The sequence below is a fragment of the Heteronotia binoei genome, chromosome 3 (assembly GCF_032191835.1).
Source record: "Heteronotia binoei isolate CCM8104 ecotype False Entrance Well chromosome 3, APGP_CSIRO_Hbin_v1, whole genome shotgun sequence".
Taxonomy (NCBI): Eukaryota; Metazoa; Chordata; class Lepidosauria; order Squamata; family Gekkonidae; genus Heteronotia; species Heteronotia binoei.
The window spans coordinates 46,527,382-46,554,732 of NC_083225.1; the positions used below are offsets into that span (position 1 = coordinate 46,527,382).

A 27,351-nucleotide genomic window follows, 5' to 3' on the forward strand; every position below is an offset into this window, starting at 1 on the left:
GAAAACATCCTTTTGCTTGGTACAGAATATGGGTAGGTACAATGTGCTCTTTCTGAACATATGAATCAGTTTTATGGCAGGGTATGATCCCTTCCTGATACAGGCATATGGTATTTCCCATGCAATACACACAGGCTCCTAAATGGTGGACCTTGTTGCACCTCCCCTTTCCCCATCCAGCCTTCCCATGCTTGGGAATGAGCAGAGACCCCCTGGGTATCCATGTAGGAAGGCAAAACAAGAATCTGGCCTGTTTTAAATATTTGAACAATATTTCTGCTACACTTTGCTAGCACTACAATGCAATGTGAAAATGGTCGCTGTCATTTAAAATTGAGCTGTCATTATATAGAACAGGAGATTTAAAACTATATCTGCAGGGAAACGATATAAAAACTTGGATTTGTTAAACTGGTATCTGAACAGCGAGAGTTGAATCTGCCTGTTTTAACTGTATTACAGAAGTTGCAAATATGTTGCTCATCAGTGTGTAAAAGGTTTTACAACAAACAATCTGAAGATGTAGCAGTTTTAAAGGAAATAAAAATCTGGCAAATGAATCAGTTGTCATGGCTTTGTGTTTAAAAAGTTAAGGAAAGCAGTTCTCCCAAGTTACACTTCGCATACTGAATCTCATCAAAGTCAGAAACAGCCTTACAAAAGGAGCAACAGTGCCAGCTATTTAATGATATATAGGTTAAGCGATACAGGCCCGTTAACAACAGTCTGCAAGTTTGCAAGCAGGACTCTCATACAAAGACCATCTGTGTTGAATTTTGTCTGTTATCACAATAGAACACATCTAAAACATTTTCAGCTTCACATCTTTACAAATACCCTGAACTTTCCCAGTCCACTGTTGGCACTTTTCATCTGAGCAGCTTGTGCAGGAATTCACGCTGAATGTTTTGTAGTGGGAAGAGTGCATTTCTCCTTCCACTGCCAGTGAAAGGTGTCCAAATTCCAGATCTTTGGCCACAGACTCTCCTCTACCACCTGTGAGTACAACAGTTTGCTGGGCATTCACACAACCTTTGTAGTTGAAGGGAGGAAAAAGACTTTAACATCAGGTGTTGTCTGGATCTTGAAGATAGAGTCCATCAGTTAAAAAAAAAACAAAATCCAGAAACCCTGCTGTTTAAAGTTCTGAGCTATGTGTTGGGGATCCTTTCAACTCCCAATTATACTCTGAAGAAGAATAAAACGTGAATTATTTGATTTGCAGATAAGATTTCAAGTTCTCTATCTGGTGATTATAGGTGTTCTCCCACACTGGTTTATTGCTTCTTTTAAATAGTCTTCCAGCTTGATTGGAACTCTTTTTGCTGTATGTTTGGAATATTTGAGAAAAGAGTTATGGAATATTTGTAATAAAACCCATGAATACACAATATGTCTTTGCACATAGAAGGCTAGGATTGCCTTGCTATCAACCTCTGAGGGGTTCTGGTCATATTAAAGTAAATCATGGCTCTAAGTTTTACCAAAGTTTCTTTTATGGGACTTATGAACACAAGCAACTTACCACTGGCCTTTCTAGACCTGGTGATGGTAACTTCCCCAGAGAGGTTTCTTTTTCAAGAGATCCCTGACGAAGCAGCTTAGCTCCAACACTGATAGTGATGAGAAGAGGTCTGAAAGTCTTCAAAAACAGAAAGGCCTACAACCATGGGTAATGGATCTGTAGCATACTCTAAAAAGTACCAGTCTTTTCAGAGAAGGGACAAAGGCATACAGTTTCTAAATTTAAGGTGTAGAACGCGAGAAACATTGAGACCACCTTGATATGGAAGTATAGCAATTCAAGGCATAGATATTTTTAACCTCTCGCTATCTCCACAGTATTTATCAGTCCAGTTGTACTCCGCATCTGCATCAGCTCTTCTCCTGTTCTTTAATGGGCTCTTCAAGTTCCCACGTGGAAGTTATACTTCTGTCCTGTGCACACACGAATGAACAACAAAAGGTTAAACTTATTTTATTTAATGCCTATGGCTCAGAGCTGGAAGACCTAAACCCATTCTGATATACATGTACTCCAACGTAATTCCTAGTGAATTCAGGAGGACTTGCTTCCAAAGCCAGCATGCATAGGACTGGTAGGCTGGTTGCACGTTTCTAAAACCCAGATTGTCTTGGTTTGAGTGCTTCGACTGCTTTCTCTAAAACTGTTGTGGAGTTAGAGCCTGTCCTGAGCCTCAGTCCCCTCCTAAACCTGTTACTTTAATTTCTATTGTAAATTAGCCTCTGTAGTTGAATCTTTGGTTCTGTTTCTCAGGACACTGCAGCGCTCTGCTGGTGCAGTGGGCTTCTGGCACTGATAACCCTGCGCATGATTTTTGCCTTAGACCATGTTTATACTTTGCAGAAGTTAAGAAAATCAGGTTTCTCCGGAGATGTTTAACATCCACTGTGGTTACAGTTAATAAAGTTTTAGAAAGCTAGTGGGTATAATTAAAATGGCCTGCAAGTCTTTTCTTTTTCTTAGATGTTATTACATGCGAGCTAAATCACTTGCAGGGTACTGGTGCTCAATTCAGCACCACCTTCTTTGCCTTCATTTACTGTATCTAAAGGAGTACTAGAGTATTGCAACTTCCTAATGGGACCAATGGAACTTCCTAATGGAATACTAGAGTACTGCAACTTCCTAAAGGGTCTTCCAGTGCCGAACAGCTCCGCTTCTGCAAAAACAGAACTGAGAGCTGGTCTGTATTCAATCAAATGTCACAAAGCAAGTTCAAACACACTGTAACCATTTAGGGAGCAAAAGGCAAAAAAGCTGCCTTACCTTTTCTTAGCTGGGTGAAGAAAAGATAAAATATTAAAACCCTTACCACAACCCACCGAGGTTAAAAACACAGCCAAGTATCAGGGCTGGAGGAAGAGTGCGAACCTTTATGTTGATACCATATACAGCTAGGTCTTGGCGCAGGCGGTCACATGCTTGCAGAAGAGGTTCTCTCTCCTGTAATAGCTGGTGCCTTTTCTCCTTCTGTTGCTGTTTTGCTTCTTTGGACAGGATGGCGCCTTCAGCAGGCACGCTTGTGGTTTCAGGTGCAGCAAGAGCAAAATCACGCACTTGGCCCCGGAAGCTCACTAGCTCATCAATCACACTGGTGAGCATGGCTGAGTGCTTGCGTTCGAGAGCAACCTATAAGTCAAAAATGTAAATCGACTATAAAACACACAACACATCCATTACAGCATGTGTATAGTGTGGCAGCATCTTCCTAATGCTAATGGAGATCCTCTTCAAAGGTAACAAAATTCCTCCAAGGAAAGCAATCTGGCAGAGCAAGTAATATGGAAGCCTTGCTGTCGTCATTATATTTCGCTGCTCAAGACAGATGCAGGGAAGCCCTGAAACAGCTGTTTTAAGCTAGAAGGCAGAATGAGTCATAGCACAGCCCTAAGCAACCAAGGCAGCCCTAAGAAGGAAAGGCCACAGCTGGTTAGTAGAGCACATGCTTTGCATGGAGAAGGTCCCAGGTTCAATCCCCAGCAGCTGCATTCAAAATGAATGCCAGATTTCCGGCAAAGAACTTCAGAGAGCTGTCACCAGTAAGAGGAGAACAGCACAGGCCAAGGAACAATGGCAGCTTTGTATGTTCATATACCCAGCTTTCCTTTGGTGATAAAAGGAGACTCACTTTGGCATAGCTTTTACTCAGTACAAAAGCTAGTTAGAAGTCTGAATGTGTGGCCTCACGGCAGCTGAGTCCACATTTACAACCCATCATAATAATCTCCTACCTGTCTGTCATCAAGGCTGATTCCCACTGTGTTCAGAAATTCCTGTATATAGACGATAATAGCTCCAAACACCACAGCACTTCTAGGAGACCCAGCTTCCTGATTCTGAGCCACAAAAAAAGACAATGTTACTATGACTGTTCACTACAGTAATCGACAATTCTCTGCACTCAAACAAAAGCGTAAAATGAACAGCTCTCTGGTTGTGGAAGGCAGCTCTGCAGGGATCTCACTATCTGAACCTCTTATCAAAACTCTCTTATTCCACCAAGTTAAAAAAAAATCCCAGTTATGCTCACTGGCTGCAAAGCAACACCAAGAAATGTTTAAGAGTACAAAATATACTAAGTGGGGCTGACCCACTGTGTGTATCTTGTGATGGGGATGCACAGAACAGGGTAGAGAAAGTGGCTGCCTTAGGATAAAGATACAGAAGAATCCAGAAATCTGCCAGCAAAAATAAATAAATAAATAAACCAAAGCTTAAGAATCTCTAGGCTTTCACTACATGCAGCTTCTGCCAAAGGCATGATTTTAGTTCTCCAGCAATGGAAAGGTACAGAAAAGAGCATGTGAATTACATATGTGAGGACAGAAAAAATCAGTAGACAAGTTTCACCTTTAAGACCAACTAAGTTTTATTCAGAATGTAAGCTTTCGTATGCTCAAACAGACTTCATCAGACAAAAATGGAATGGCAAGCAGTTCTTAATATAGAGAAAGTGGGCACTGTGTTGGTATGTAGAGTCATGGGAATGTTTTTAGCAGATTAAAAGAATCACAAATTGGGGTCTGTGTTTGTTAGTTGAACAACTGAAACAACAGTGGAGGGTGAATGCATACCATTAAGTATTATTTGATTTTTTTACAACAGCACAATTTATTAGCTTGTACTATCATCAGTGGTCATTTTTTTTAAAAAACTTCACACTCTATCCTTGCTTCTAAGGTAGCAAAGACAAGCATAAAGCATTATGTCTGCCGTGTGCCAGGTCAGAACTCCCTGACCCATTTTATGGGCAAACATGCTGTTGGAGACCTAACTTTCCTAAGCACTACGGTGCCTGACTCCACCCAGGACAGAGGGAAGATGAGCTTTCCCCCGCCCCTTGTCATTTTCCTGAACAGAAATTATTATGGTGATGAAAGCTGACCCTGCCAATAACATTCCCAAGATGAAAAGGGCCCCAGGGTGCTGCGGAACATTAGTTCTCTGAAATTACATCTGTCTGTAAAATAGGTTGGGAACTCATGTCAGTTATACTGCCTAGTTTGGCCCTTAGAAACCAAAGGGGAAGACAAAGATTGCTATTGGAAAGAGGGAGAAGACTGCAAGGTATCTTTCCCCCTCTCCATGACAAGTCAGAGCAGAATAAGTTATACGGGGTGGGAGGGGGAGCAGCTGACAGCCTGATCCTTTGCTTGCTTAAAAAGGAAAAGGTAGCCCCTGTGCAAGCACCAGGTTGTTACCAACCCATGGGGTGATGTCACAGGACATTTTCTTGGCAGACTTTTTTACAGGGTGGTTTGCCATTGCCTTCCCCAGTCATCTACACTTTACCCCCTGCTTTCTAGGAGTAAATACACCATGTTCAGTGGGATTTTTTCCCAAGTAAGCATGCCCAGGACTGCAGTCTAAGAAGCAAATTGCTTACTTTTCAAATTCAGTTTTTAGTGCAGAATTTGGGTGACATTAAAAGTGAAGGATTTTCCTCATTTTCATTACTGGAAAAAAATTATGATAGAAACAGCATTGGAGGGGGGGGGGGAGATAGGAAGATAATGAAGAAAACAGAGGAATTCAATGGACTGGGAGTAACAGCACCCTCCTGTGGAATAGTGTCAAGAGGAAGAAGCACCTTTTCGCAAGAATACAGAACAGCAATGGTGAAACTCTAACAAAGAAAAGATTTTTAGTTCACTAGAAATGCAGTTTGGAGAAGTATTCATCAAAAAGGGGGGGGGCATTTGCTTTCCCCCCCCAGCTGGTTTCTCATAATAACCCAATCTGTCAGTACCGAGCTACAGACAACTGTTGGTTCTTGATCTTTGTATCCTAATGGGTTACCTTAGTGACGGCCTTAAGCTGTCTGTTGCCATGGTGAATGAGGTCCATAATTGCACCAACAGCCTCGGGGGTGTCAAAGTCATCAGCACAGGAAGCTTTTACCATTGCTTTAGTATGGGACAGCCTTAGATAAGAAGGAAGCAAATAAAAGTCATTAATATTACAGACACACACCAAACAGTTACCCAAAATGAGTTCTTAATAGAAGCGTGTATCTGCAGCATAATCCAGCTAATGTTAAAACACTTTTATCTATCACTGTTTTCACTTGGAGAGAGCTGAAACACAGGCTTAAACATTTCCCCTGGAGTATAAAAGTATTTAAACCACACTGTCATGCCCATGATTTTTAGATGGAGAAAAGCCAGTTCTTAAATTACAGTAAATTACATCAATATATGTTATCACTGAGAAATTGTTATATGGTAGTAGACTAGGAATTTTTTTAAAAAATTAAAGTATCTGAAGTGCAATTCACCTGTTCCTTTTTAAAAATCCTACTGTGCAAACTGTGCATTATTCCTTCAAAGCCAAATCAGGGGCAGTATTTCAGAAACTTGAAATGCAAGAGAGAAAAGCAACAGTATACACATTCTTCAACTGGGTAAAAAACTCCAAGCAGTGCTTTACTATCTCTTCCTCCTCCTGTTCCCCCCCCCCTTTTCTTTTAAATCTCATCTATCATAACCTTGCAGGGCTTCCTGTCTGAATTGTGGAATTGTTTCAGCTGAGAGGCAGAGGCCTCTCACAAGGCAGCCTATTCCTGCTATAAGGTGAGCAGCTATTGCAACATGGATGCAGGGCCAGTCCCACCAATAGGCAAACTAGGCGACTGCCTAGGGTGCCAGCCTTCTGGGAGCGTCAAATTGGGACTCAATGATGTTATCAGTGTGGGGTGTGTGTGTGCCAGAAGTTTGCCTTGCCTAGGGTGTCAGACAATCTAGGGATGCACGAATGCTTAACATGACTGCACATTCACTTGCTGTTGGCCATTCAACTGATGGTGACAATCACTGAAGTGTGCTTCACTATGGAAAAGAAGGAGACAGCTAAACCAGTGTGCTGCCATGGTTAGAGCATTGGACTGGGACTGGGGAAACCATGGCTCAGTTCCTCACTCCTCTGTGAAACCAACTTGGTGAATTCTGGTCAACTTAACCCAAGTGAAGGAGCAGGTCTGAAAGGGTGTCCAAAAGACAAGAGGAATGTGAAAAGACCATTTGTGGGTTCAGATCCCATAGTGGTTTGCATCCTCCCTAGACTTATGAAGGCAGAAGGATGAGAGGTGGTTTTTGCCAATCCACCCCCGCACAGGAGACCTTCCCCCCCCCCCTACACACACACACAGCTATTCCTACCATTCTCCAGGAACATTAGCTCTGGGTGCATTTTGGGCTGCTGTGGAAGGGACTGGCAAAAATGCCACTGTGCCTGCAGAAAGCTACGCAAGATCCAAGCCAGTATTCTGTAATTCAGTGAACTCCTACTTTTTCTCCATTGAAAATATGCTGTAATATCTATACATTTTTACCCTGCCCTGTCTCCAAAAAGCTCAGGAAAGCACATATGGCTCAACGCAACCACAGATTTAATCACAAAAGAAGAAGAAGATGATGATGATATTGGATTTATATCCCGCCCTCCACTCCGAAGAGTCTCAGAGCGGCTCACAATCTCCTTTACCTTCCTCCCCCACAACAGTCACCCTTTTTTTTTTATTTTATTTTATTGTTGTTTTAAAAACCCCACATGTGAAACCCCAGTGCATAAAATTACAATAGTTACTCAAGTTAAACATTAATAGATATCAGAAAGAAGAACATCAACCTAACTTTCATATAGTGAATACAAGAAAAGTAAAGCGATACAGTTTACAACGATATCAAATCAAATCAACTAAACATTCATCATTTGCATAAATGGACTCCAAATCTCATTAAAACGACACATTTGTCTACGACCAGAAAACGATATTTTTTCAAAAGCTGCAAGTTTCAATAAGTCATCTTCCCAAAGAAGAATTGGAATTACATCATTTTGTTTCCAATGTTTAAGAATTTGGCGTTTTGCTATCAACAGAGCCCTTCCTAACCATAATTTTTGCCCCTTCTTTAATTTCCATTCTTTCGGAAAAAAGTTTAGTATTAAGTGACTATCTTGCCATGGTAGTTGACGTTTAATTGTATCCTTTATTTTCAATAACACCTGTTGCCAAAAATTCTGAATCACCTCACAGTTAAATAGCATATGTGTGAGATTTACCTCTCTGCTCTTACATCTCCAACACTCTGCTGAGGATAGCATTGCTCTCTTAAACATACGAAGTGGGGTCCAATAAACTCTATGCAATACTTTCTGTTGTATAGTTATCAACCTGATGTCCAAAGTGGACTTCCTAATTTTATTACAACAATCTTCCCATTGGTCCAAGTTCACGTGACATTGAACCTCTAGATTCCATTTTTGATTTAGTGCAGATAGGTCAGGTATTGTAATCTCCTTCAGTATATTATACAACACTAAATTGGATTTCTTCTGCTCAAATGCCTCAGACAGTTGACCAAACAATGGCGGGCACTGTGATGCCGCCAACGCATCAGGCCCGAACACAGTTCGCAAGGCTTGTTTTATTTGCATAAAATTCCACTGATATAATGGTAAAGATGTTATTTGAGTTGGAAGTTCATAGTGTGCAATAAACTCATCCTCTTGATTTTTTAACTGATCCAAAGAAACAATACCGGCGTGCATCCACCGAAGCCAAAAAACCGGCTTATTGCCTATCTTAATTAAAGGATTGCCCCACAAAGAGGCTTTTTCATGCGAGAAAGGGTCAGCGTTAACCAGTTTCAGTGTCAGCTCCCATACTTTTCTAGCTGAAGTAATTGATCTCAGTGGATGTTTTATCACAGAGAACGTCGAACCTAGTGCATAGCATCCCTCCAATGGAAATATCATTGCGCCCTCAAGCGATGCCCAGGTCGGTGCGTTATCCAAGCTGACAAGATTCCACCATTTAACTGCAGCTAATAAAAGGGCTCTGTGATATAATAACAGGTTCGGAACCCCAAAACCACCTTCCTTCACCTCTCTCTGAAGCTTAAGCATAGAGATCTTAGGTCGACTGGAGCCCCAAATAAACTTAGATAGGATCCCATCGATTTTATTGAACCATTTCTTAGGGATTAGAATAGGAATGCCTCTCAAAATATAAATTAATTTTGGAAATATGCACATTTTTAAAGTATTAATTTTCCCCCATAATGACAGGGTCAAGCCCTTCCACCTTTCTAGATCTGTCGTTATATTGGTTAATACCCTATCTAAATTAATCTTAACTAGCTGCGATAGATCGTTGGGCAAAAAAAGGCCTAAATATTTCACCTGCCCTGTTGTAACTGCTAACTGGAAAGAGCTATAGTCTAAACTTCCACGCCCTAATGGCATCAGCTCAGATTTAGACCAGTTTATTTTATACCCAGCTAACTTGCCGAAATTGTCAATTATTGTCATTACAGCTGGGATAGAATGCTCAGGGTGGGTGGGGTGTGAGGTGTGAGGTGGGTGTGAGGTGGGTGGTGGTTGGAGAGGGCTCTCACAGCAGCTGCCCTTTCAAGGACAACCTCTACCAGAGCTATGGCTGACCCAAGGCCATGCTAGCAGGTGCAAGTGGAGGAGTGGGGAATCAAACCTGGTTCTCCCAGATAAGAGTCCGCACACTTAACCACTACACCAAACCGGCTCTCCGAACAGGATATGAAGCAAGCCACAGTCACAGCAGCTCCTGGGGGGCCCCTGCCACAACAGCACCCAAGGTAGGGGGAAAAGAAGGGGGAGATTGTTGTTGGGTACTGTAACTCTGCACACAAGACGATCCGGGAGGGAAAGGGTTAAGAGAATTCTCCCACTCTGGTAAACTTAGCAGCTGGCTCCACCTGCTCATTGGTTAGACTTTGAGCCTCTTTGGCCCTTGCTGACTTCTGTTTTATCATGTATAGGACCTCTCGTCTTCTCTCTCCTATTTGGGTGTGGAGCTGTAGCAAGTTAACTTTTTGAAGTTAATCTGTTCACAATAAACTAAATGTACCTACATGAATATGTCATGTGAGATATGCTTCTATTTTTTAAGTAAAATTTCTTTCTCTTGTTACCACTGGAGACAGATCACCTTTGTAGTTTGTTTGAACATCTTCCCCTTAACAGGGAAACATGGAAGATTCAGGATACTGCATAAAGCTTCTGTACTTCCAAGTCAAATGATTTTTTTTAATCATTTAACTCAAAAATGGTCTGGGGGAAGAGAAAGAGAGAAGGGGGGATTATCTGAGGGTTGGGGAGAGAAAGAAGGGGGATTGTATGAGGAAGGGGGGAGACAGAGAAGAAAGGCTGGTTGAAGGAGAAACAGAAAGATGAAGGATTGACGGAGAGGGGAGAGAAACAGGGGAGAGGGAGCAGATTGAGAAAGGGTAGGGGAGAAGATAGGAAGACACTGTCTGAGAAGGGCTAGGGTGGGAAGGGGGAGATTGATATACAAGGGTGAGAAGAGAAAGGGGGATAAGGGGATTACTAGAGAAGAGTGGCAGGAGAAAGAAAGGGGGAAACTGACATAGGGGAGATTGATAAATAAGAGGTAAGGGTTGAGGAAAGAAAGGGGGATAAGAGTTTACTAGAGAAGGGGATGGCAGGAGAAAGAAAGGGGGAAACAGAGACAGAAGGGGTGAGGGGAGATAATAGATAAAGGGGAGGGGCAGGAAAAGAGAACTTTGACAAAGAAGGGGAGAGAAGGAAGGAAGCAAAGGAAGGGGATGTCCCCCACCACAAGTTTCTTGCGGGTCCCCACTTGAATGTATATATTTCTTTAACAGATCCTCCTCTGTAACAAACAGGAAGCTGTCCTGTTCCTGAAGGTAAAAACAGCCATTCAGCAGTTTCATCTCTGGGTCTATGGGAATGCTGCACCAGCATCCAAACACCTTTCAGAGAGGAGGTGGAATATTAGAGGGAAGAACAGCGGGAGTTTCGTTCAGGTCTGCCTCAGCCAGGGAGCAGACAGGTTGAAGGGAAGCTCTGCCAGATAAGAGTGGCAGAGTGGTTTAGCACTACCTCTGAAAAAGGACAGAGAACCCAGTTGTCTGACTCTCTGGAAAGGGCAGGCTGGTTTGGGTTGAATTGTGTGTGTGTGAAAGGATCCAGCCTAGTGGCCAGACAGTGAAAGCCTCTTTGTACCTGAAAGCATTAAAGATAATTCAGACCACACTCTGAAGTCAAAACAAACTTAAATTTATGTGCCTCAGCCAGGTTTCTCCTTTGTCTATCTAGACACCTGTGCTGCTGATCTGTTCTTTAAAAACAACTAGTACATAATCAAATCTTCTTTGTTATTTGAATACAACTCCTGCCTCAGTGGCCTCTCTGTTCTATTTGCTCATCACAAAAGTTACCTCACAGCAGCAAACCAAAAACCTTTACAATTGCTACCCTAATAGCATCTTATAACCAAAGTGAAGGTTTACAGAGTAAAACAAACCTGGTTCACAAAAGTTATAAAAGGCTGTGGAGTCCTCTTGTTTGGTTGAAAAAGGCCTGTCACACTCCCCCATTCACAAATTTTGGAGCAGGAATTAAGTCATTAATAAACATCAACAGATCTAGAGACCTACAAGTGCACCATCTCAATATTCAAATATCTAACATGATGAAGGGAAGGGAACAAAGGGAAAGGAACAAAGATTCAACACAGCAGACATTTAATCTGCTATTCTCTACAAACATGACAACAGCAAATAACTAGAGAACAAATATAATTCCTAGCATTAAATTTTGATTAAATATATAATACATTCACATTTGTGAAGATAACATTACATTTAAGGAAAGATCTATAAATCTGTATCTTGAAGAATATCAGAGATTTACACATCATTGGAAAAAGAATTATGAACGATCAGAAGCTGATGTTCTGGAGAATATGGCTCTTTTTCATAATGTGTCCAACTTGATTTTGATTCATGACCATACAACAAATCAGCAGAAGTGATACATGACTGGTTCTCATTCAGACTAGGCTCTGTACAAGCAATTAAGAAAATGGAGAAAACTACAAAAAAACCCTCAGAACAGGGCCCGCCAATCAACCAAGGCAAGACAACCCAGGAAGACATGTGTTAGCATATCAGAATGACAGAATGGGTTAAAACTAGAACCGCAACCTCTTTTCATCAATTAAAAGGTACCATTGACTATCTCTAATAGAAGTTAACGAATCCATGAGCAGTAGGAGCCCACTTAGAAGAGGCATTCTTCTTCCCTTACATAGGAGGGAATGCCTCTTCTTGTGCTTGCAGGGACATACAAGTGCACCATCCCATAATAAAGACTGCTTGTTTGGCTAATTCATATGCAAATATATGCAGATTTAAATTTTTAACCTATCAGTTGAAATTCATGCAATTAGATGTAGTTAGCCAATGACAGCACTGGAAAAGAAAAAGACAAAGTTGTACTGTTTGCCTTAAGACACCCTGGCAAAAAAGTAAAGTAAGCTTTGGGGCAGTGATGCTCCGTATTCATGTTGCAGAGGGTAGAGACAGTGGGAGGGCTTCCATTGTCCTGGCTCTATTAGTGGACCTCCTGATAGCACCTGGTTTCTATGGCCACTGTGTGACAGAGTGTTGGATGCACCACTGGCCTGATTCAACATGGCTTCTCTTATGTTCTTATGCTATATTTTTAGCTATACACCAAAACATGTAGTGTGAATGCAACAGACAGGGGAAATGTAAACAGTATGCAGACCACACTTGTGAATGAGCTGGGACTAGCGGTGGTTCATCCGAGGTTTCTTCCTGGAGATTCCTTCTGAAGGGCATAAAAGCCAAGCCCTCATTCATTTACGCAAATCACGCCCTACATTTTAGAAGCCTGAAAAACTTGTGCTCTGGACCTCAAGGGTGAATTCACACAAGCAATATTAAATGTCTGGATTCATCATGTATGTTCTGCAGCCGTCTAAAGATGGAGGAGAATGTGGTCGTAGAACAGGCTCTGCTACTTCAAACTGCAGGTGGAGTTCCTCTATATTAAAAATTCCTGAAACCAAAAAACCAACATGCAGGAAGTAGGCTGGCTTAGAACCACTCTCCCTAATGTGCTAGATTTTTTCTTACTTCAGCAATTTTTTCAAAGGGAGGGAGAGCACATTTTTAAAAAATTGCGACAGCTCTCCCCACCCCTCCACTCACCCACAAAATGTGAAGTGGTTGGGCCCACTGTATTGTCTCAGCTGTCTTATATTTCTTTCTGCGTGTGTGGACTAGGAAAACCACACACACACACACAAATGATAAAAACAGGCCCTCATACTCACCTTTCCCACAATATATCATCCCTAATGGCTTCGCAGGCGAGTTGCCCTTTCATGTAGGAAGCTGCACTGCTCATAAAAGAAGAAATGGTATGAAGGATGTTCTTTGCTTCATTCATACTTTCATCACTATATTCTGTAGCTAAAAAGAAAGATGCAATTATATGTGATGGGACAAATGTTTCTGCAATATTATACAAACAGCAGTGATGAAAGGCAATTGTGCTCTATCCACCTCGAGCTTATGAGCAAATTAAGATGGAAGCTGAGGGAGGAGTCACACTTTGTGAAAAAGAACAGGCCGATTCTGAGGAATCCAAGCATACCTTTTTGATCACCTCTGGCAATGACTAACAGTGCCATCTTAAGGAGAGTTATACCCTTCTGAGCCCACTGACTTCAGTGGACTTAGAAGGGTGCAACTCTGTTTAGGATTGCACTGTAAACATTGTAAATCATGTTTCCAATGGACTTGTTGAAATCCTTGCAGAGAATGCTGAACTATATGCACCTTAGTTTGATCCATCAGTATACTCCACACTTTTTTTTTTAAGTCTGTGCTCAGATTCACTAAATGCAATTTGGTAAACCTTGAATGTTATGAGATCTTTAGTTTGCGCACTTGCTTAATAGACAGAGAAGGCCTCCATAGGTTCTCCCCACCTTTGTGCTTTTATCTCTCCTTTCTACTCACCAGGCAACCTATTTTTATTAGCCCCCTCATTTCCCAGATTCTGCCTGGGAAAGTATGGCCCTGTTATGCAGTACTTGCTGCTGGGCCAAGCCCAGTTGCACAGCAGGGAATCTCACTGTTCCTTCTTTCTCTCCTCTAGCAGTTCCCACATCCTCAGCTCTCCCTGCTTCCTTCTCTCTTTCCCACCCTCCTTCTCCAACCGACCCACCTTTTATCTGCTGCCCATCTTCAGATATATTTGTTATTTACTTTACACTAATCACCCCCTTCCCAATCAGTTCTCTCCCACACAAAAATTAAAATGAAAGGAACATTTCAGCTCAGCCTCAAATGTGAAAATACAAAGCATGCTTCTGAGAAGAACACAATGTACAATGAACTGGACAACCCAATTTCTAACCTTAGGAATCCTTACCTGATTTGTACCCACTTCGCAAGCAAAACATTCTAAACTGATCAGGTGAAAACTTCTTTAGGAAATCCTAAAGACCCATGGAAAAAAGTCAAGACATTGCATAACTGTGATAATACAGCAGAATGGCCCCTGCCCCAGAATCCCCACACAGTCTACAGAATCCCAGAAATCATACGTTCATGCATACTTCCAGCTTACAGAACTGTGGATGAAAACCAGAATACTGATAATTTTTGCACATGTGCACATGCACAAGGGATCTTAAACAGAACCTCTGGTTGAAAGAAGTTCTTTATCTCAGAACACTTCCCAGCCCTAACCAATACCCTGAAATTCCACATTCACTACTATTACACAGCAACAGTCAAGCTGTCTACTCCAAATCCACAGGTTCTGCAGTGTTTCACGGGCTCTAAACAACTGACAACAAATTTGGAAAAATTTAGCTTTCCCTGAAAGTAAATGAAGTTTCATGCCCTCAAGGCTGCAGAAATGTTTACATTACATTCTAGATTCACATACAGAGTGGCTGCAAAAGAAAGGCCCGTTGCTTAAGGAGAAAACTTTTGTGTCCTACAAGATTATAATGCCTAATTAGGTTCATATCATGTAGCCCTACTCTTCCTCCTACCACGGAACTACAAATCAGTAAGACTGAAATTCTGCAGGAACTTAAGACTGCAAATTCAACATAAAACTCAGATGAGTTATCATCAAACACAAATTGTGTATCTTCGACACTGTATTTGTTTGCTTCATTTTACAGTCTCAATAAGGAGTTTTAAAATTAATGTCACTGTTTCTTAGCTATCCTCTGGTCAGTGCAACAAGTAAGATCTTCAGCACAGTGCACAGTGCTCATGAGGTGGTAAATAAATATTCAGATATGTGTAAAACGGCTATTCTACTTAAAATGAATTAAAATGCAGAATGAAGGGTAGAAGAATAAGGGAAGAAAGAAGCAAAGAACAAGCACAGCTGGACAGAGGGTATTCTGTGTAACTGCATAAAGGGAAAAGCATGCATCACTAGTCATTTGGAATCTGCTTAATTCCAAGCCCAAGAAGACAAAAGAAAAAAGGAAGTCAGTGTTGCAGATCTTCAGAAGCAAATTTCCACCTGGGGTTCTCTCACAGCTTAGAGGAAGACTGGGTCAATGGACTGAAGCCTACATGCGAAGGCATCGGGAATGCAGTTATTAAAAGAGAGATGAACGTATCTGAAATGCAAAAGCAAATCTATGCCAAAGAAAAAACTTTGCCTTCCAAAGAATGCATCCTTCTGTCTGTTGGCAAATATGAATCAGTGCTTTGAAAACTAAGGTGATTTAGTAGATGGATCAGGACCTCGGAGACATCAGCTCAACTACCTAGCTAACCGTGGGCCAATCCCCACATCTCAGTCTACTTTACAGGTTAGCTGTGGATATAAAACATCTGTTGGAGGGGGACTACCAAGAGACTCTGAAGAAAGGGCTTGCAATAGATACAACTGGATGCATTTTTAAAAGGCCAATACAAGGAACAGTTCGGGAAAGGGAAGGAAATGAAATGCAACAATCCCATTTATCCCATCCTTTATTACTAATTTAATTTATTCAACTAATTTATATCCTGACTTTCTTCCCTACAGGGAACCCAAAGCAGCTTACATTATTATCCTTTCCTCCATTTTATCCTCACAACAACTCTGTGAGTTAGGTTAGGCTGAGAGAACATGACTGGCCCAAAGCCACCCACTGAGCTTCCATGGCACAAGTGGGGATTCGAACCTAGGTCTCCCAGATCTTAGTCTGACATCCTTACCCACTACACCACACTGGCTCTCATATTTTTATTGTTTTTCTTCCATCAAGGACTTTAAGGCAATATACACAGAGTTTAGAGAGGGACTGTGCTGGGCATGCAGAAAGGTCCCAGGTTCACTACCCAGCATCTCCAGCTAAAAGAATCAGGTTGCAGGTGATATGAAAGAGAACCTGGAAAGCTGCTCTCAGTCTGAGCAGATGCACCAAGGGCAGACCTAGTATAAGGCAGCTCCGTGTGAGTGTTTCCAGGTGGTCTCACATCCAGGCACCAAACAGACATCCTTGGTTTTGGCTGCGTCACAGGCTTTCCAGCTACGTCCTGGTACCATCTGTGCCTTCAGAGAACCCCCAGGAAAAAAGGCAGGGGGACCACAAACAGTGAATAAATAAACAGCACAGTTTTCACTTCGTAGGTCCTTGTTCTTGATTCCCTGCTTCTCTTCTATTTAATCGACCGCTGAGGCTAAATCAGGGGCGGAGTTTGGTGGACTGCATCAAGGGTTTTCTCTCCACGTCCAATAATGCCAGGGGCCAAGCTTCCTGCCATGCTAGCACCTAACAGGAAGGCCCTTCTCCCTAACTAGCATGGTGTTGCTGTGGTAAGAATGTCAGACTAGGATCTGGAAGGCTGAGCCTGAAATTCCAACTGTGCCGCAGAAGTGTGCAGGGTGACCTTGGGTCAGTTACACATTCTCAGCCTAGCCTTCTTCATAGGGCTGTTGTGAGGACAAAATGGAAAAGAGGAGAATGATGTCAGCCACTTTGGGTCCCTACTGGAGGGGAATGGTAGGGTATAAAAGTAAATAAACAAATAGCCCTGTTCTTCTGCAGCTCTATCTGTTTAGTGGAGCTTCCAGTGGAAACACTCCTGGTGGATTGTGCTCATGGGGCTTCAAGTATAAAGTTCAGCGTACATACAAGTTTACAATACCTTAATTGTAATGTAGTTTTTTAGTGATTTTGACATTTTCACACTCCCTTTAACGTGTAGATGTCCTGGAATGACAAGAGCACATTAACACTTTCTACTACTGAATTAACAGGCAAAGCAAGGGAGAATTATATTTCAGAATTCAAGAAGCAACAAAACAGCAAATTAAAAAAACAAACATATTCCATTAGTCATGGCCAATCTCTCACCAACTTGTTAATGTATCAAGAAACAGATAAAAATAATTCAACAAGAACAGAGGAACAACATGGTAAAATCAGGGTTCACCAGCTAAAAATTTCTATAGTGGCCCTGTTCACACAGCATGTTGAGTCCGTGTTAAACTGACCCGGTTCTGTTCCGAATATCTTTGTTCCGGATATTATCGATCAGACTGCCATACTGCAACTCGAATCACTCCACGGTGAAACCGTCTTCTGCCGTCCACACGATGGTACTATGCAGTTCTTTTTTTCTCCACTTTTATGCGCACATGCACATAGGTTAAAACATTATGTGGTTATGCAGTTATGCGCATATTGCTAAGTAGTAAAAAAAAAAAAATGGTGACCATAAACCGGATGTCTGAGGCTCCTTTTGCTCCAGGACAGCCTTCAGACATCCGGAAGTTGGTTGAGAACTATCCAGGCAGGGAAACTACGAGGTGAAACCGGAGAACTCAAAAAACACTGCAAAGGAGCAGGTAACAAAATACTCCAATTCGGAGAAGGATTGGGGGGGGGGGGCTACTACGAGTTAATACCAGGAGGCAGATGTTGCTGTCTGATCAGCCACTTTTAATCCGGTATGAAACAGCAGCGACAACTGTGCATCTGAACAGCCCCAGTGTGTTTCTCTTCAAGAGCCATTTGATTTTGTTTAAACATTTGCATATTACTGTAAGATAGTTGCTTTCAAACATCAAGTAGTAACTTTTAGTAAATATTAACTTCTTATGTCTACTACATTACCTCAAGAAAGCAGCGGGTTTTTTGGACAAAAATGGATAACAAGGAACAAATGCAACCCAAACCTACGTGTAGATGACTTACCACACATATGTATTCCACTGTAATATAAAGGTGCTAGAAACTCATGACTGACTTTTCCCTTACAAAACACATTACAACATGAAGACACACAATCATCCCATGTGAGCATTTCCACACAACTTTCAAATTCCTCCTAAAGAGAGCTTTCTGTGCCGGAAAAGTGCTCTGTGGGAAACTGCTTTTCAGCTTTGTTCAGCACAGTACAATGCTAAAACGTGCTGTGTATCTTCACTGTGCAACACCTTCCACAGGTATTTCAAAAAAGGCTAAAGGGAACATTCTTGAATAGGGTTCCATTAATGAGCTTGCTGAAATTTGGTATTCCATTATGGAACACTGAAAATTTATTTTCTCACCATGAATAACGGGTCTATGAATAATTCATTTTAAAAAGATATGTTTAAAAAATCAGTTAAAGAATGTATTGTATTGGTTTCCATCACAGTGCTACTGGCGTTAAGCGAATTAACCTCATTCAAGCACTTTGAAAGTTAAAATTGTTCTGTACAAATGATGATGATTTTCACAATGCAAAAAAGTATAATACTAAAAACAGTGGAGTTGAGCTCTTGCTTATTAGGAAAATGCTGAATCTTTCAGTACTCTGCTAAGCATAACACAAATAGGCAGCTGCTTCCTAAGCACAATCATTACAAAGATGGCAGAAAAGTATTAATCAGGAATAGCTGCTAAACTCCACAAAAGTTAATAAAAATCCTTTGTATGATGCCAAATGGTTTCTTATTGGTGATTCAGCAAAATGGCTGTAAAGCTAGTGTTCCATTTATTTCATTAAGGCAAAAGGAGCCAGAAATGGAACTACTGGTATAACCGGGTTTTTTTTTGTAGAGGAACTCCTTTGCATATTAGGCCACACACTCCTCATGTGGCCAATCCTCCAAGAGCTTACAGGGCTCTTTGTACAGGGCCTACTGTAAGCTCCAGGAGGATTAGCTACATCAAGGGTGTGTGGCCCAATATGCAAAAGAGTTCCTGCTACAAAAAAAGCTCTAGGTATAACTGATCTAACTTAGCTGCATTAACAGGCTTTTCACATGAACAAAAGCAGAGCACCTGGGGTGCTTTTTATTCACAAACGTGTGTGTTATTCTTCACAGTTCTCACAGTTGCCATCCCTAGGTTGGGAAATACTTGGAGATTTTGGGGGTTGAGCCATGAGAGGGCAGGGTTCAGGGGGAGGGGAGGGACCTCAGCAGGGTTTAATGCCACAGAGTCCATCTTCCAAGGCAGCCATTTCCCTCCAGGTGAACTGATCTTGGTCATCTGGAGATCAACTGTAATAGTGGAAGATCTCCAGGTACTACCTGGAGGTTGGCAACCCTAGTTCATAGACCTACACTATGCGCAAGAGCATGCTTTCTTCTGCACTCCTACAATGAGAACTGTATTCAGAGATAAACCCCAGAAATTCTCTCCCTCATTCCATTTTCCAGAGAGGGAACAGTCACTCTCTGAGGCAGACAAAAGTCACACTGGAGAGGCTGTGCTCGGCAAAACAGTCCCATCAACTATCTATTCAAAAGTAGGGACACCAATTGTACTTTAACTCCTTTCTGTGGGCTCAATATTACTTCTCCCACTTGCCCCAAAATATTTCTGTGCACAGTGGGATATGCACTGTTTGCGCTCAGGGTATGGCTAGAAGGTACACGACCCAACAATCTTTCTGAAGCTAAGCAGGTCTAGATTCGATCAACACGTGGCCAGGGGACCTCCTGAAAACCAGATACAGTTGCTTACTGTATGCCCATAATGGAAGAAAGCTGGGATGCAAAATAATACAATGTTAGGCTCCATCTATGAATCAGCCCAACTACACAGACTACACTGACACATCCTTTTTTTTGGGGGGGGGGGGGGGAATCTGGCTCCTAATGCTCCACAAAATTAGGCTAATGGGAATAATAAGCTCCTGGCAAACTTAGACTCCAATCTTGTGAATCAGCACACTACAGAACAGTTTTTGGTGTCTCAGAAAAATGGAAGTAAGAGAAGCATTATAGAGCATTAGCTTTGTTAAATTACCACTATTAATTCTGCATTATTTTCTTTGTATTTGTTTTCCTTTGGTGGGGGGGGGGGAGAGCTACACCCTCCAATGCAGTATAGCTCTATGAACAATGCTCTAGTCATCAAATTAAAAAGGTACTACAGAAATCCAAAGCAAAATACGAAAGGGTATATTGAACTCTAAACTTACCAGAATGAAGAAAATAATTCCCCCACTGCTGGCACTGATGGTAAGCTTCACACTGAGCGATCTCATTTTCATGATGGGGAAATGCAAGATCTATTCCACCAGTATGGATATCCAAGTGTCGTCCAAAGACCAGGCTGTAAGAATACCATTCAATAAATTTAAAAGAAGCTCAGTGTTACCCTTGGAATATTAATAAATGAGCATAGGACCTAACAGGACTTGTAATTCAAGCTCCAGATCAAGAGACATGAATCGGAGGCTACTAATTCATTCAAAACTCCACAGCACCTTTCCAAGCATCACCTGCCAAACACTGAGGTCAAGAAGGATTTTTTTCTAGGCCAAATGGGCCCAGGGAGCCTGTAAGTTTTTTGTCTTTCTGTAGGCATAGAGCAGGTGTCACTAGGCATGTGTGTGTGGCAGGGAGGCAGCTGTGAATTTCCTGTATTGAGGAGAGGGTTGGACTACATGATCCTTGGGATTCCTTTCAGAGCTATATTTTGGTATTGAACACTTTCTCGTTAGAAGTAGGTATTTCTGATTTGACAGCCAAAATGTCACTGGGGAGACCAGAAAGTAACAATGCAGGAGTTACTTTAGTCTAAGAGTTGGGCCCTTTGCATTTCTTCCATTAGCAGTAAGTACCTTTTTCTGGCACAAGGTGTCTTTTCTCTCACAGAAACAACAATGTGGCAAAACTGCAAGCTGCTGCTGTTAGTGCAATGCCTATAGATTCCAACTCCATCCATTGATTTTAATGAACTTAAACTGGAATAACTCTGTGCAGGGTTGCACTGTGTAAATGCTTGATGCAACTGGATACAATTCATCTAATTTTTTCCTCTACTTTACGTCTATTTGAGTTTTTTTTAAAAGAAGCCTGTGTGTGTTGCAAACTTCCTTTTCTTTTTTTTATGTAGATGCAGGAGCAGTGGTCATTCACAGAATTATAGAATCGCAGAATCATAGAGTTTGAAGGTACCTCTGGGGTCATCTAGTCCAACCCCCTGCACAATGCAGAAAATTCACAAATACCTCTCCCCATACCCACCCTAGTGATCCCTGCTCCATGCCCAGAAGATGGCAACCCCCCCCCCCCCAAATCCAATTCCAGGATCCAGGAAGCCTGGAAAAAAATGCTGCCGAACCCCAAAGTGGTGAGCAGCATTTCTCTGGGCATGTAAGAAAGGGCCATGAGAGCTAAGCACTTATGAAACCCTTCCTATCCTCCCTCACATGATCTGCCTAAGTTCCCAGAATCAGCATTACTGTCAAATGGCCATCTAGTCTCTGTTAAAAACCTCCAAAGGAGAGTTTCTGTGCATCCAAGCAGACTCATGAAAACCCCATCCTCATCACAGGCAAAAAAAATTCATAAACAGTCACCAATTGAAAGCAAATTACAAGACAAAGTTAATTTAAGAGAAGTCCTTTGCCTAGTTACCATCCATGTTACACAGCAGTACAGAATCTGAGGTTTAATTTTGTAAACAGTCCATACAAACTGGTTTTGTACTCATTAAATTCCCTGTTGCTGATGGATGTGCTTTCAGTCCACAAATGTAATATGCCTGAATGCTGAACCAGCAGAAACTTCTAGTTGCAAGAGCTGTAAAAAGGGTAGCTGGGAATCGCTGTTAGAAAGACATCCAACTTTTCAATTTACACACTGCACTGGCCCATATTGCATGATGCAGCCAATCACAGATCCAACTGGCAGCAACTCCAAAGATGGCTCCAAGACTTGCATGCTCTTCTCATATAGCAGATGCTGCAATTTATCCCTGCTCTCTGCATATAAGCCCATAGGAGGCAGATGACAGGAAAGAGCATTGCATGCAAACACATTAACTTTTGTATTTACCTGTGAAATCTTTTGCTCATGCACATTAGAAATACACTGCATGAAACATCCCTAAAACATCTAAAAGAACCCAGCTCTTTTTGTCAGCCCCTAGAGATTAAGTCACATAGTCTAAACAGGAGCATTTTCCAGGCACTGGTGGGAGCTTTATTATGGCAACACACCTTCTTTAGGAGTCTAAAGCTGATATTGATGGCAAAACAAGTATTCAAACACATGCCATTTCCTCCCATGTGTTCTTTGGCAGAAGATCCCCCCCTTCTTCCATGTACATCTGACATTTCCATAAATTCTCTTTCATGATGTACACAACATGGAATGCCACAAGAGCAATGGTTCTGTTCTTTACTTTGCCTGTCAGATGCTACAGTTTGTACACACTGAAGCCTGCACACAGAAAAAGGCTTCCAAATTAGAACTTCTTACATACTCCAGCACTTCTGAACATCCAGGGTCAAAAGGTAGAGGAAGACACTACCAGGTTTGTGCATGCTACGTATTGGTAAGATTTTTTCCTGCTACCCAACAGTGCTTCCCTTTTACCTTCAGCTTCTTTGTTGCTACAAGTGCACAGAATACAGAAGGAGTTAAATTTATGTAAGCCTCTCCCTTTCCACCGTGGTCTTCCAGAAGATTTTTAAAAGCTGCTACAAACTACAGTTCAAGAATCACTCATCTGGCTCCACTGTGTATTTTTGGCTCCAACAGGATGCTGCAAGTATTTCAGCAAACCACTTTACTTGGTGTTTTACTGTGTTAGGCAGCATTAGAACAAACATATCTGGGTGTGCAAAGAAGCGACAACAACAAAAATATATTGATGCTTATTTTCTATCTGAGAATAACCCATATTTTCAAATGCGAAATTAAAAAGTATGATTCCCCAGACTGCTGTTAATATTAATTTGGAGGTTAATCTTTTTAATCAGCAGCTTCTCTTGATCAAGAGAGGAAGCTGTCAGCACTTGCTTGAAAAGAAACAAGATTAAGGAAGCCCAAGAAAACTAACCTGGAGATTGTGGAACACTCGATATGCCAGCCAGGTCTTCCTTTTCCCCAGGGAGAATCCCAGCACATTTCTTTAGGTCTGGCTGCCTTCCAAAGTACAAAATCCTTTGCGTGATGCTTATCGCTGTCAACGGCTAATAATAAATGGCAATGTGTTAACAAAGTGGAAGCTCAGAATACAGTTATTGAATTAAAACATCACAACTGTAATGTACAACTGATTTGCAGTCTCTTTACACACTTTTCTACATGGGAAGAACACCGGTGAAGAAAATACCAAGGCAGCTTGCATCCAAATCACAGTGATGGGACGTGTGTCTATCCTGTCACACACACATATAGGTACGTAAGCAGACTAGACACTTTGGGGTGAAGAAGCAGCTGTGCCATATTGCCCCATGTGATATCAGGAACATATAGAGTGAAAAGATTTCTTGCTGGTGATAATATATGAAGGACCTATACATGTGTTGCATGCTACTTTGTACACTTATATGCAGTCTCCATAGGAAAAGCACATCCCTTATTACAGACTTACTTTGAAATAAAAAACAGACTGGATCCTATGACTCCTGTTGTGAGCAGCCTTGCTCCAGAACAGGGGTGGCCAAACTTGCTTAATGTAAGAACCACACAGAATAAATGCCAGATGTTTGACATGAACATTAGATGAGGGAGGGAGGGATGGAGGAAGGATCTGTCAGTAGCGTTTGACATGATCAACTATGACCTTTTGACCCACCACCTTGCCATCGCCGGAGGCCAGGGAGGGGGGCAGCCTAGCAATGGTTTTCCTCTTTTCTCCGGGGACGCAGACAAAGGGTGGTGCTTGGCAAGCAGACCTCCATGCGGCACCCACTCATATTTTATGGTAAAGACCACTGGCCCATATAGTTCAGCTGCTGACAGTGCTGTCCTAAGTGGAATTGCATCACTTTGGAGTGGCACTGAGTCACTCCAAATAGCAAATTGACTGCTGCTGAGAAAGTGTATAAACAAATTCTGGGTTTTAACATGAATTATCTTAACAAAAGCTTGCATGCTTAGAACCACCTCAATTAACTAGTGATTTTTGTGTCTGCAATGCAGCTGTACTGCCGGCCAATGCCACAATCAGTGAATCTCAAATATTCGATGAAGATTGCAAGAATGCTTTTCCTCGCTTTTAGCTTCATGAATATCAAAAATAATTTCAGTCATGTTTATGACATCCCATACTTCTACTATAGCCCTCACTGCTTCATCTGCCTTTTCTACTGTAAAACTACTTTTGCCTGTTAGGGAACATATCATAAAACTAGTGTTTTGTTGTCATTTTCTACATTTTTTTGCCCTTAATTGAATCATGTTTTGCAAGATTTACCTTAGAAGACAAATATGTTTCATGGTTGCCATATAATCTAACAGGTAGATTGAATTCTTCAATAAGGAAGACCACAAATTACAATGAAAATAACATTCCTTCAAAACACAAGGTTGAAGAACAATACCTGGGAAACAACCCTGGCTAACTGAAAAGAAATGCTACTTCATACCCAGCAGATCTAACTTACCATATTACAGCTATCATATTAATCAAGGACATTCAAACTTTCTACAGAAGTCAACAAACAGCATTCACCTACCCAATTCTTCTTCAGCATCAAGATAAACATGTCTGAGTTTTCCATATCTGTCTCCCCAAGAATGGAGGTCAAAATAAACATTACCTGTTGAAAATAAACAATTCTATTACAAAGATGGAAGAGATTTGTTCTACTCATTAACAGCACAATCTATAAACGTGCTTATGCTTATATACCCATCTTAACAAATGTTATCACATGGCTCTCCTTTGCTAGAAGCCACAGTGCTGAAGTATCCCACCAGCCCTGCAGTGAGTATGTATCACGAACAGGCTGAACATCGCAACATCTACTGATGCTACTCTCTCTGATTACATGCCATTAAAGGTTGATTGATTGATACTCTCTCTGACCATCCACAGAAGCTGCCACTGCTCATGGCCAGCAAGTGTAAAACCTGTGGCACCACATTCCTTGCACAACCAGCATGGATTAATTAGTACCCCTTGCCTGGGCACTGCAAGTGGGCAAGTGTTTATAGACTAGACACAAGGAAAACTGGTGGGTCACTTCAGAGTGGAACAGGAAGGTATTGATTGTGCCTATAATGGGTAAGATAGGCTACAAGCAAAACAAAGTCAATATGATACTGTTTCCCTAAAGTGCAGTTCTACTTTGGAACAACAAAGATTGGTAACATCACAGAGCTACTGTTAAAAATGGTTCTGTAGGCCTGTAGCGTCCCCCGTTTCCAGCATCTCTTAACAGAGACAAAGAGCCCTACTAACCTTAAACCCTCACCAGGGTTTGGCCAGGATAAAGAAAGCTCGAAACAGAAAGGCTCACAAGTACACAGAGATATAACATTGTACAGGAGGAAGGGAACATAATAAATCTGTGGGTGGGCACACTCTTAGAGACATGATAGGCTATCCCTTTTTGTTTTGTTTGATATGAATGGTCAACAACTAATATATATTCAACTGTAACAAAGAGACAACATTAAACTTGTGCTGTTCGGTTACCAATATTTACGCTGTTTGCTTCTTAAATGGATCAGCTGTATTTTAAGCTGACCTAAAAAAATAACCATTATCAGATGCAGAAACATTTCACACACACCATTAACTGTTGGCTGTATTATTTGGAAAACTTACCCATGGAGGTTGCATAAGCCTGTCCACTGGTAATGAGCTGCTGTATAAAAGCAATTATCTGAGGAATATTTTCAGTTACCCTCATATATATCGTAGGAGGTAGAACCTTAAGTAGGGGGAGAAAAATGTAACTTTGCTTTACATCTGATTAATCAAGACTATCGGGAGCATGACTGCAACACAATAACAACTTTTAAATAAAATACAAACTCGAAAGCAACTAGTGATTCTCAAAAGACTTCAATTCTATGCCCACTTTATTTTGGACTACTGAATGCAGCAGGATAACTGAATACCTAAAGGATTGGGTCCATACCTAAGCATGCCTAAAAGGTAAATGTAGTCCCCTGTGCAAGCACCAGTTGTTTCCAACTTTGGGGTGATGTCGCATCATGGCATTTTCATGGCAGACTTTTTACGGGTAGGTTTGCCATTGCCTTCCTCAGTCATCTACACTTTACCTCCAGCAAGCTGGATATTCATTTTACTGACCTCGGAAGGATAAGTCAATCTTGAGCTGGCTACCTGAACCCAACTTCCACTGGAATCAAACTCAGGTCATGAGCAGAGCTTGGACTGCAGTACTGAAACTTACCTCCCTGCACCACGGAGCTCCTCAAAGCATGCCTACTTGGAATCAAACCCTACTGAAACAGGTGTCACTCAGTTCTGAGAAAACATGGTTCGGTTTGGGCTCCAAGTCTACACTCTCCAAATCCCTTGCTGCAAATGAGGCCTACTGAAGTTCTACCATATTAAAAAAATGTTTCCAAATGATAGCACAAAGGTATTCATGATTCATGGCCTATGGTAGGTTTTCTTTCAAGGGAGGATGCTTGAGCCAGTAAAATCACTTTGGCTTAAGAGACTTGCAAGATATATTGAAATACTTACATCAAGCTGATCTTGTATCAAAATAAACTGAACACTTGTAAATCTCACTTACAGCTCTCATCCAAAACCACTACACTTGCAAGCCATTCAAAGATTAAACAACACCAAGAAGTAAAGGGGGGTGGACTATATGAAGCCTAACTTGGCCCTGATAGAATTTTAAGGGCTTCCATACATTTCAGTTCATGCAACACTGATATGAGCAGTGCCACAATATCACATCATTACACAAACAACACAAAACTATGACCAAAACTACTGCAAATAAATTATGTTCAAAGTTCCATGAGGAAAGAAACACTTACCAGACCAAAGAAAAGGCTACCTACTGGCTTATCTAAAACTGTACTTTAAATCAGCCTCATTTAACATCACCAAAAATGTTCCACGGTCAAAGCAAAAGCTTCAAAAGAACCATCTATACCTTTAATGCCTCCATGTCTCGCTTGAAGTCCTCCTCATAAAAGCGGGCAAGAGCCATTGGCGATATATTCATCTGTAACAGAGAGGCACATAACTACAAGCATACACTTAAATTATTCTTTGTTTTAAATAT

General features: G+C 41.5%; 1 protein-coding gene across 2 annotated transcripts in view; it reads right to left on the minus strand.

Annotated features, from left to right (window-relative positions):
- Positions 1-667: 667 nt before the first annotated feature.
- Positions 668-27,351, minus strand: part of CARS2 (cysteinyl-tRNA synthetase 2, mitochondrial) — a 32,988-nt gene continuing 6,304 nt past the window's right edge. For both annotated transcript variants that reach the window (XM_060233699.1, XM_060233700.1), the window contains exons 4-15: positions 27,220-27,291; positions 25,902-26,007; positions 24,805-24,888; positions 23,181-23,313; positions 20,308-20,441; positions 17,035-17,099; positions 14,297-14,363; positions 13,191-13,329; positions 5,825-5,948; positions 3,757-3,855; positions 2,897-3,154; positions 668-1,938 (exon numbers count right to left, since the gene is read on the minus strand). In XM_060233699.1, the coding sequence (XP_060089682.1) occupies positions 1,876-1,938; positions 2,897-3,154; positions 3,757-3,855; positions 5,825-5,948; positions 13,191-13,329; positions 14,297-14,363; positions 17,035-17,099; positions 20,308-20,441; positions 23,181-23,313; positions 24,805-24,888; positions 25,902-26,007; positions 27,220-27,291 (1,344 nt within the window). In that variant the 3' untranslated portion in view covers positions 668-1,875. The remainder of the gene's footprint in view (positions 1,939-2,896; positions 3,155-3,756; positions 3,856-5,824; positions 5,949-13,190; positions 13,330-14,296; positions 14,364-17,034; positions 17,100-20,307; positions 20,442-23,180; positions 23,314-24,804; positions 24,889-25,901; positions 26,008-27,219; positions 27,292-27,351) is intronic.